We start from the raw sequence: 12,114 nt of genomic DNA, 5'->3' as shown, positions 1-12,114 counted from the left end.
CCCTCTACTACACATTATCCTACTAATCTCTGCTACATCTATCACCCTCTACTACACATTATCCTACTATCCTCTGCTACATCTATCACCCTCTACTACACATTATCCTACTATCCTCTGCTACATCTATCACCCTCTACTACACATTATCCTACTATCCTCTGCTACATCTATCACTCTCTACTACACATTATCCTACTATCCTCTGCTACATCTATCACCCTCTACTACACATTATCCTCCTCTACCATAGCTATCACCCTCTGTTACACACTCTCTGCTTCATCTATCACCTCTACTACACATTATCCTACTATCCTCTGCTACATCTATCACCCTCTACTACACATTATCCTACTATCCTCTGCTTCATCTATCACCCTCTACTACACATTATCCTACTATCCTCTGCTACATCTATCACCCTCTGTTACACACTATCCTCTGCTTCATCTATCACCCTCTACTACACATTATCCTACTAACCTCTACTACACATTATCCTACTATCCTCTGCTACATCTATCACCCTCTACTACACATTATCCTACTATCCTCTGCTACATCTATCACCCTCTACTACACATTATCCTCTGCTACATCTATCACCCTCTACTACACATTATCCTACTATCCTCTGCTACATCTATCACCCTCTGTTACACACTATCCTCTGCTTCATCTATCACCCTCTACTACACATTATCCTACTATCCTCTACTACACATTATCCTCTGCTTCATCTATCACCTCTACTACACATTATCCTACTATCCTCTACTACATCTATCACCCTCTACTACACATTATCCTACTATCCTCTGCTACATCTATCACCCTCTACTACACATTATCCTACTAACCTCTGCTACGTCTATCACCCTCTACTACACATTATCCTACTATCCTCTGCTACATCTATCACTCTCTACTACACATTATCCTACTAACCTCTGCTACATCTATCACCCTCTGTTACACATTATCCTACTATCCTCTACTACACATTATCCTACTATCCTCTGCTACATCTATCACCCTCTGTTACACACTATCCTCTGCTTCATCTATCACCCTCTACTACACATCCTACTATCCTCTACTACACATTATCCTACTATCCTCTGCTACATCTATCACCCTCTACTACACATTATCCTACTATCCTCTACTACACATTATCCTAATGTCCTCTGCTACATCTATCACCCTCTACTACACATTATCCTACTATCCTCTGCTTCATCTATCACCCTCTACTACACATTATCCTACTATCCTCTACTACACATTATCCTCTGCTTCATCTATCACCTCTACTACACATTATCCTACTATCCTCTACTACACATTATCCTACTATCCTCTGCTACATCTATCACCCTCTACTACACATTATCCTACTATCCTCTACTACACATTATCCTAATGTCCTCTGCTACATCTATCACCCTCTACTACACATTATCCTACTACCCTCTGCTACATCTATCACCCTCTACTACACATTATCCTACTATCCTCTACTACACATTATCCTAATGTCCTCTGCTTCATCTATCACCCTCTACTACACATTATCCTACTATCTTCTGCTACATCTATCACCCTCTACTACACATTATCCTACTATCCTCTGCTACATCTATCACCCTCTACTACACATTATCCTACTATCCTCTGCTACATCTATCACCCTCTACTACACATTATCCTACTATCCTCTGCTACATCTATCACCCTCTACTACACATTATCCTACTATCCTCTACTACACATTATCCTAATGTCCTCTGCTTCATCTATCACCCTCTACTACACATTATCCTACTATCCTCTGCTACATCTATCACCCTATACCACACATTATCCTACTATACTCTGCTACATCTATCACCCTCTGTTACACACTATCCTCTGCTTCATCTATCACCCTCTACTACACATTATCCTACTATCCTCTGCTACATCTATCACCCTCTACTACACATTATCCTACTATCCTCTGCTACATCTATCACCCTCTACTACACATTATCCTACTATCCTCTACTACACATTATCCTAATGTCCTCTGCTTCATCTATCACCCTCTACTACACATTATCCTACTATCCTCTGCTACATCTATCACCCTATACCACACATTATCCTACTATACTCTGCTACATCTATCACCCTCTGTTACACACTATCCTCTGCTTCATCTATCACCCTCTACTACACATTATCCTACTATCCTCTGCTACATCTATCACCCTCTGTTATACACTATCCTTTGCTACATCTATCACCCTGTTACACCCTATCCTCCTCTGCTACATCATCCTCTGCTACATACTATCCTTCTCTTCTATATCTTTCACAATCTGCTATATATATATATATAGGACTAAACTACCAACTGGCCCTAGGGACATACACTCCCACCCTATCCTTTGGCTACCTAGACAGAGTACCCCCCAACCCAGGAACATACACTATCCACCATATCACACATTCCGCAGCCCCAGGGACATACACTGCCCACCCTACCCCCTCCCAAGTTTTAGTTTTTTTCCTGTGGGGGCCAATGAATTTTATTATTTTCCTGTGTTTTCCTGAATAATTTGTTTCCTATTGTGGCCAATATGTTTTCTCTTTATTCTGTGGGGATCAATGTGTGTGGATTTTTGCTTGTGGGGGCCATTGTGTTATTTTTTTTCCTATAGAGGTTCATGTGTGCTGGCCGGATACTAGAAGTCAGCAAAAGTTCAACGACCATATAGTATTGTGGTTAAAAGTTTTTCTATTGGTTCTGTATTAGGAAACCCCCCTTTCAAAATCCTGCGTGTGCCACTGTAATGGCACTATCCCTGAAGGTGGGATACATTGTAAAAGCATTCAGGGTGTACCTGTCTTAGCAGAAGAACCTGGAATATATTGAAGTATATTTTCACTACATTATGAAAGTTCATCATCCCATTATGAAACAAATTATTTTATTATAAATATTTTTTAAAAGTGCTTTTATATGGTGCCCTGCTGTCCAGAGACTGTAATTTTAGGGTGGTGTATAAGAGACTGAGTGGATCAAGTTTTACACTTTTGGGGGGAGATGTACTAAGCTCTGGAAAGTGATAAACTACCAATCAATCAGCTCCTAACTGTCATGATACAGGCTGTGTTTGAAAAGTGACAGTTAGGTGCTGATTGGTTGGTAGTTTATCACTTACCAGAGCTTAGTACATCTGCCCCTTTTATCTGGTCACCAATTTTGCATTCCTATCACTCCTGCGAATGTCTTGCTCATTCCCGTTTCCTCACAGCTGGACAAGGTGGAAGGTGTGTTCGAGCGCCCCAGTGACGATGTCATTCGCGCCATCTCCAAGGCTCTGCGGCAAGCTCTTGGCATCTCTCTGTTCGGCATCGACATTATAATAAACAACAAGACAGGACAGCACGCCGTCATTGACATCAATGCATTCCCAGGTAATACCGTACTTGGTTTAGGGTTTTACCATAATACTTTGGCTTGCGAATCTGAGCTTGTGTAATGACCTCTATCAGGTGACAAAATACGATGTTATAATATCAGCGCACCCTACTCACTGCAAGTCAAAAAAAGCAAATGAGATCGCACTGAATATCCACTTATGTAAAAGTGAATTGTTTATATTTACTTTTCCTAGCGCTGTGGGGAAAATTTGGTAAAAAAAAACTGACTCAAGAAAAAAAAAAAATACTATGATTAGAACACAATAGGGCATTACCACATCTCCTGAGGAACCCCGCCGATGGGCTCTGGAGGTGGAGAAACGCGTAGAGAATTGCTCTTATGATGAGAAGTGCTCTAATTTATGAGCTGGACCACCCCTACTGCTGATTTTGGGACTGGTGTAATTACACAATGAGGTAACCAACCTCCCATTAGGACCTGGCTCCTGCTGGCATTAGAACACGCTTGTGAACGTAAAAACTGTGGGGCTTATAGGGGTTCCTTGTGGAGTCCAGGCATAAAGTGTGAATCCAATGAGGGATGGAGTTATAAATAAAATGGACTGTTGAATGTGCATGCGTGCTAAAACCACTTGTTACAATGTAACTCTCCCTGCTATTCACTAGTTACTAACTTTCAGCTTGACAATAACAGCTAAGAGAATATTAATATCTGAGTGATATTAGATGTGCAGAATAAACTTCTAAAGGCTACATTTGCTGCTTGCATCTTACGTGCTGAACTAACAACTTTTCCTGCTACAGCTGCTGCCTGTCAAGGCCGGGTACACATCTAAACGACGGGCAATCTTGCCGATTGTCGGGACGAATTCCCTTCGCCCTCCAAGATTGCCCATACACACTATGCCATATAATGAACGACGGAACGGTACCTCTTTCCGGCCTTTGTTAAACTGCACAGCCCCACATACGGTATTGTCTAACTGGCCGTGCCGCACGGTCAACCAGAAGATCTCGTAAGTGAACGGCGGGAGCGTGGAATTGTGGGTACACACTAAAACTTCCTGATTTTGTTGTCCCAATATGACAAGGCGTGAAGATGTCGTTCTAGTGTGTACCCAGACACTATCACTGCAGGCGCGCCGTGTCTCTCAAAGCGAGTGGCATTTTTGCGTCTTTTTCACCGTAAAATGTGTCTTAGGCGCAGTGGGATGCGACAACACTCTTCACGAGACTGCGCTGATTAGTTTTATATGTGACACCTGTACATCTGTGTGCGACTGAGTTTGAATGTGTCTGCGAAGGTTCTACGCTGCCGCTGCTTTTTTTTTCACACCAAATTCCGCTGTGCTTCATTTTCGGGCAAAAAAAAGACGTGAAAGACACGCTCGCCGTAAGCCCAAGTCGCATTCTATCCGATGGCTTACTCGCAGCAGGCGTCTTGCGCCGCATGGCTTATTGAGCTAGGTGTCTAGTGCAACCACAAAAATTGTTTAACAGACCGGTTTATACTTACACATAAAAATCAGAAGGTAATAAAATCACGTGTTAAATGGTTGGGCCGCCTACCAGAACTTAAGAAACACAGGGCACATCAGTATAGCAATGAGACCAGATGGATGTTGGGTCCTTCCTGCCAAAGTAGGATCGGCCCCTTGTTTTGTTTTGACGCTTTTTGATAATTAAGGGGTCTATTTACTAAGCAGTGTTAGGAGACAGAGTGAAAAGTGATAAGGTGCCAGCCAATCAGCTCCCAACTGTAATTTTTCAAACACAGCCTGTGAGATGGTAGTTGGGAGCTGATTGGCTGGCACCTTATCACTTTCTTATCACTTTTCACTCTGTCTCCTAACACTGCTTAGTAACTAGACCCCTAAATCTTTTATCAAAGGGCCGATAAGTGGGTGAATGGACTTGCTCTATTTACATAACCTTGTAACAGTTGCGGATGGTACACATCAATAATATTGCAGAGTGATGCTACTGTATATTTGATAATGCACTATTATGTTCTGTTTATAGATTCACCACAGCTCTGAAAAATGTCACTATTCACGAAAAAAACAATGGGCTCGATTCTATTCAGCGCAATGTAAATAGCTCCGGGAGTGAGCTCCCGGAGCTATTCAATACACCGCGCTGACAAGTCCGACTAATGATTTCTTCTCTCATCCCTCCGGGGATGAGAGAAGAAATCCGACAAAACTCCCGGCGCGAGGCTGTTTTCTGCCCTTAGCGCCGGGAAAACAGCCTCGCGCCGGGAAGTTAGGTCGGGGAATGCCCGTTATCGCGCCTAAACACCCTGTTTAAGGCGCGATAACGAGCCTTCCCCGACCTAACAGCGCGATGAATTGAATAGCTCCGGGAGCTATCTCCCGGCGCTATTTACATCGCGCTGAATAGAATCGAGCCCAATGTCTTAATTACTAATTCTCTCAAATAGTCAAACTCAGTCATGCATTGTGATATATTAGAAAGTATGTAGCATATACATATGTATGAATACTTGCATTTCTCTTTAAGCATGTGTCGCCAACCTATAATGACCCATTTTGTGGGCTAAACTAATATCCAGCCTATCAATTCATGACCAGTGAGGCATGAGGCACCATACTTTAGTGCAGATTGTCACATTAATGGTATTTAAGCTGTAAACCTAGAGCAACATTTTAAAACCACTTGCAGTTTATTTTGCACATGGAACATGGAGGCAGAGTTAATTATCAGGGAGGTTCCGCCAGCACCTCACACGCTACTATGTAGCAGGTTAGCTGAGTTGGGTAGCCTTGCTGCTTTCCCCCTCCCATAATTACCTGCAGTGTACGCTGTGTGTAGTTCTGACAGAACATCGCGCTTTATTAGATCTTCCCCGTCTTTTGAATTAGCGTAGCAGAATTGTTTGCAGCACTCTGCAGAAATCATCCACCTATTTTGTAGGAAATGTATTTGCAGTGCTTTTGTGTTTATTTTACCAACCTGCAACTGCGATATGCTTTTGTGTAGATGTTATGACCTTTTAAATTTCCTGCATAGGATCTGATTTCCAGGCAGTCATACATCTGATAACTGCGAATGAGACAGGTGCTGCCCGTTCCCGCATGTTAATGAATTTTAATGAAATCCCTCCCTATTAATATGAATAGACTTCTGCTCCTTCCTGGCTGCAGAATATGAATACCAGTGCGAATGAGCTGTGTCTCCTGAAACCGTATACTTTTCATAAATGTAAATGACATAGACCCATTATAGTACAGTCTAAAGCACATTTCCAGCTGGTGGGATAAATGAAACAAGAAAATATCACTCACCTGCAATCTCCTGAGCTGGACGGTCCCACACAGCTTCTAATGGTCCTCGGCAGACGTAAGCTTATTTTCAAGGGTTGTCAACGCCTTTCACACACATGAATGGGGAGCTAATAGGGGAGGAGCTTTGACAACCATTTAACAAACTGAAAAAAATCCCAGCGGTTCTCTGCAGTTTGAGTTAGACCAGAAACTGTCAAATTGGAGGCTCAGGGGGGACGCAGGTTTAACACCCCTTGCTTAATGCCACCCGGTCTGGCTCGCTGCTATGAGCAAGACCACCTTTAGTACCAATTTACATGTAGAATAGTTTTAAGAAATGTCTCACTTTTTAAAATCATTCAATTGCTTTCAACAGGGCTGTAAAAATAGTGATGCAAGTCTGTAGGATGGATTTTCTTAGCAATATGGCATGGTGCTGTGAGCAACTGCGAATCATTTTCTGTAATATACACAGCTTGTAAGGACATTCAGGGAAAGTCCAGACAAACATCATAGAGGGCAAGTTAAAAACTGTTAAAGGTTTTAATAACCACTGCAAATCTAAATGATCCTGTTTCATCAGTCTCCGTGATGGTGCATAATGAATTGTCTTATTTCCCAGGCTACGAGGGGGTCCCAGAGTTTTTCGGAGATCTCTTGAACCACATCGCAACCATACTCCAGCGTCCAGAGTGCAACGCAAACAAGCCTCCCGTGGAGCCAACCGTGGGCGTTGTGGGGGACCGCCTGTGCTGTACCGCCTCTGCCAGGATAGACCCCTGGATTGTGGAGAATGACACCAACGGATCAGTGAAACTACAAACCCAAAGACTAGGGTGCAACTCTGCTATGTCCCCTAGCTTCCAGCAGCACTGCGTTACCTCCTTGGCGGCAAAAGCTTCCTCCCAGTAATCTATCAAACCAGAAGGACTGTGGAGAACGGATGAATGGGGGTGGGGGGGTGTACAAGATTCTTGGAGGACTAACCGGACGGTTACGTTTTAATGATGATATCTGAGAACTCGAACTGTGGACAGGAAAACGGCACATCTGCTCGGAGGGATGAAACAAAAGTTATAGCACCCTACTCCCTTTTGTAGTTACAATCCTATCTGCACTGCTGGCATTAAATTGGTGGTAAGAAAGCCGCTGCTCGTTAATAATGCCTTTTGTACCAATCTCGTGTGACGGGGGGGGGTGGAGGGTTGTAAGAGCATCATTCCACCATGGGGCGCCCAGCGAGAACCTCTACTCTGGAGAACCCATGTTTGGCTAAAAATGAAATGAAAGCGACAAAGGTACCGCCATGCGATGTACAGCAATGAGAGACTGAACATAACGGGAACCCAGAATTTTTATTTTTTTTTTCATCTTTTTTTTTTTTCCTCAAACGTTCTACAAAAAAAAAAAAAAAAAAAGAAATTATTTTTAAACAAAGAAATTTTATTCTGTAAAAGAATCTATGTCCAGGGCGACCACAAAGTCATTCACTGGTTATGTAATTGTAGGTTTTTCTAATTCTTTTTTTTTTTTTTTTTTTTTTTTTTTGATCTTAAGGCTCTTTCTAGTACTTTGGCACTTTTTTGCTTTTTTTGCTTTTGTTGAATTAGTCCAGTGATAATGGCTAGATTTTACATAAGACTTCAAATCACTAATCCTTCCTGCTGTAGGGGAGACGTCTGTAAAGAACGCTCGCCCGCCGCCAACATGATAGCGAGTTGGACTCTAATAAGCGTGTGGCAAAATCTGTGCGAACAAGTAATCCAGTCACGTGCAGCGTCTCGTGATTCACTGAGCTCTTCCAGCTCATTTTCCCACGTAGCGCGGAGGAGCCTTCTGCTCTAAACTTTGTGCAAGTGGAAAAATATGATTTTAGTTTTATTTAAAAAAAAAAAAAAATTGTATATACTATTGGAATTGTCCTGCTGATTAAAACAGATGTACTCCATTACTTAGCATATGCAGAGTTTGGAATTTATTTGGAAAGCTGTGCTCCTTTCGGGGCCGATGTAGAGGGGCTTGCAAGTTTGCTATAATTACACCCGCAATGTGTACAGAAAGAAAAACGTGCATATTCGCATTGTATACTGAGCGCACGTCTAATTAACCGCACCGATCCCATCCGTATGCCTGGCCTCATACTCGTCTCGCAAAACTCTGCATCGCCCACAGTTCCCGTCGCCACGCACTTCAAACTGAACATAACCTGCGTATTAAAGCGAAGTGTCGCCCTTTCAGACGCAAGCTGCGTACAACTCGGCTCGAGAACATGCGCACTGCGAGAGCACGAAAGACCTGTCGTCAAAACAAACTTGCCCATATAGGCTGGTACAGAATTGTACGCATTTACCTTCAGCATTGACTACTGAGACAGTCACACAACTGACAGGCAAGTTTTGGTTCCCAGCTGCTGTCTAACTACAAATTCCAATATGACTGACAGAGCATACTGGGATTTGTAGTTCTCTGTTGACATCGCCACCTAGGGAACCATTGGTTATAAGGCCGACCAGCCAGATGTGAGCAGTATCGCACAACACGTGGATGATGGTCTGTGTAGGTGGACCAGCCACATGGAAGTCGGGTCATTGAGCAGTCAGCTACTGAAGATTGGCAGATCTCATCGTTCTAGCTGAGATTGAGCAATAATCTCCAGCTATATTTATATACTTGTGTAACTGAATCCACACAGTGTACACTACGGACCTTATTTAGAGTTGAAGTAGACGTAGGTTGCAGCTTGTTTTGGCCACTAGAGTGCATGTGGGTCTTTTTGCAATGCCCTGTGTGTGAAATAGGATGAGACTGGGGTTGGATAGGGAATGTAAACACGGCCTAAGTACAGTAAGTGCATGCTGTGTTGCACATGGACCTGGTTGGTTTGAGGGACATGACTTGTGGGTACTCAAACCGCGGTGCAAGTTGCGGACTGAATGGCGAAGACCGCCATAGGGTCTGATTTGATTTACAGATGGTTAGTAATGCAGCCGCAACTTGCAATAGCGGCTGCGGGAATATGCAAATGCTAATCTCAGCCTTCCCTTTGTGCGGAGCGGTGTAATGCCCACTTTCAGGCTGTGTAATCCGTGCGTTTGTGATGGAGATTGTAAACACACCAACATCGGTCGTACCATCGACCCTTCTGGTAGCCTAGGCTCTACTCCAGCTACTCTCAAGTCCAACTAAACACGGCCTCTGTAGCAATGAATTTGCGTTTGGAAACGAGCAGCGCTCCTAGACACGCCCCCTTTTTGCGATCACTTTAGGTGGCCTCCCAGTCTCCGCCATAAAACGCTGAGGTATCGCAAACTTGAACGCTGTTGAGAACGCCATCAGACACTTGGGTACGTGCCTGCTCTGTAAGGAGTCTCTGGACTTCTTGCGCATGCGCACTTTGAAAACATCACATCGTAATAGCGTCCAGCTCTGCATCAGGCCCACAGGCCTTCTCTGATTCGTCATAAACGTCTCGTCACATCCATTAATGCAAATGACGTTAAATTACAGCAGCTATTATTGAAAAGCAAAGTTAGGTTGTACTGAATTCTGGTTTGACAAAAATATAGTATGCTACCTTCTCTGCTACACCTGAGCTTCCTTCCCCTTCCCAAACATTGTAAGAAACAAAAAAAATTACTTTTGCGCCTTGTTTGATTAGCGGCTCAAATGCTCCAATGTAATGTACGGTAGTTATATATGGTAATTTTTAGAATTTTTGTACTCTACCTCAAGCCCACCCCTCCTGTCGTATTCCTGGTGCATCGGTTTCTGTTACTTGCATTAGAGCCGCATTTGCTACCTGTGCCGAGTCAGTCGCGTTTCGCGTCTTGGCTAACGCAGAATAGATTGCGCAATTCAACTTTTTTTTTCTCTGCGCGTTTTACACTTCTGTCAAACTCTACATGAGGTCCGTTATGTTTTTCTTATCTGTTGTTTGGGACACACAAGTTTTATATATCTTATGCTGATCATATACCCTTAAGATCATCTTTCCAATCATACAACTAGTTGAAGGGAAAATCTGGTAATATATGGGAGCTACCACTATGTTTTTTATTAAGGCTTGGGTCTCACCTTACAGAACAGCTAGCCGGTACATTCTTTGTTTCTCATTGTCCGATTCAGCTTTGTTACAAGGTTATGGAATATTCCTGAATTCCGTATTAATCATGCATCCCTAGTCATCCCTTTGTTTATGGTGTAATATAACTAGATTTATGCTTATTGTAGTTACTATTTTATATTCATTATTTTGTTACTAGAGCATTTGCGCGCTGTGTAGGATGAATGTGACTTTTAGCTAGAAGAGTCTGTCGTGATCTATTTTACTGTCTGCAGGTTCAGTCTTCGAACACAAGAATGATCTGCTGAAATGGGGCGGATTCAATTTGCCAATGGCAGTTATACTGTGTACATCCCTACTCAGCAGCTATTGAGTGCAATGCACGGTTTTTACAATTTTAAGTGAGTGGTGTTTCCACGATTATGGGTTAATGCTGTATGGGGGAGATTCTCTCTCCTGTTTTTGTCATTTATAAAATGTAAAGACTGAAAAAAAAATGTTTTTGAGACTTTCATAGCAACTCGGGGAACATCCACGCAAGAAACGAAACGCGGTGTAAACTGAATAGAACGTTGTGTCGGGGGTCATAAACCGTTTCAATGTATCATATTTGTAGCATCCATTCTTTTTTTTTTATTATTCTTTTTTTTCTTAAATTATCCAAGGTGACCTATATTGGACTTAAGGGACTGAAATGTACATTCGTCTAATGTACTATCGTTTATTATTGTTTATTTTTAACTAAAATATTAATTATTGGTGATGTAAATTAACAATAGCAATGCAGTATTTGGAATCAAAGAAGTTCAAAGTTGCATGAGTATTTTAGCTGCAATCTTCTGACCCGAAAACCGTGGTATCCTAAAGGTGGGACACGCCAGCACACACTCTGTAACATGGAATGGGGAATGTGGTCACACCTCACACTTTTAGGAATATGTCTGTGAAAAAGCTGCTTGTCGCACTTTCACAGAGGAATTGCTATCGTTTGACAAGGGAACAACATCTTAATGTATGCTTACTTCAGGGTACATCTAGACTGCTGATATGTTTCAAGGGCCCCATGTGTGGCCCTATACCTTTAAATTGGGCTACAAATGACCCTTAATGTGAGTAATAAAAGGTACATTGAATGAAAGCGCGCAGAATAGACGCCACAAGCACTCCAAAACATCAGATTTCGCCAGGTATCAGTACCATTAAGATCGCTCCTACCGGTGAATAAGACGCTTCTTTCCCAACTGGATATATAACCTGGATAGCCTATGTTGGTTACCTGTGTGCGAGTCTGGATACAATCCGGGCCACAATGCCAGATACAGGACA

At 42.6% G+C, this 12,114-nt stretch overlaps 1 protein-coding gene across 2 annotated transcripts in view; it reads left to right on the top strand.

The window, feature by feature from the left end:
- Positions 1 to 8,676, top strand: part of ITPK1 (inositol-tetrakisphosphate 1-kinase) — a 170,604-nt gene extending 161,928 nt beyond the window's left edge. For both annotated transcript variants that reach the window (XM_088462990.1, XM_088462989.1), the window contains exons 10-11: positions 3,309 to 3,471; positions 7,348 to 8,676. In XM_088462990.1, the coding sequence (XP_088319116.1) occupies positions 3,309 to 3,471; positions 7,348 to 7,637 (453 nt within the window). In that variant the 3' untranslated portion in view covers positions 7,638 to 8,676. The remainder of the gene's footprint in view (positions 1 to 3,308; positions 3,472 to 7,347) is intronic.
- Positions 8,677 to 12,114: the final 3,438 nt, after the last annotated feature.

Source organism: Taudactylus pleione, unplaced genomic scaffold, assembly GCF_031769625.1.
Source record: "Taudactylus pleione unplaced genomic scaffold, aTauple2 ptg001303l, whole genome shotgun sequence".
Classification (NCBI taxonomy): Eukaryota; Metazoa; Chordata; class Amphibia; order Anura; family Myobatrachidae; genus Taudactylus; species Taudactylus pleione.
The sequence above is the reverse complement of the archived record's forward strand: the minus strand, read 5'-3'. Positions and strand labels throughout refer to the sequence as shown.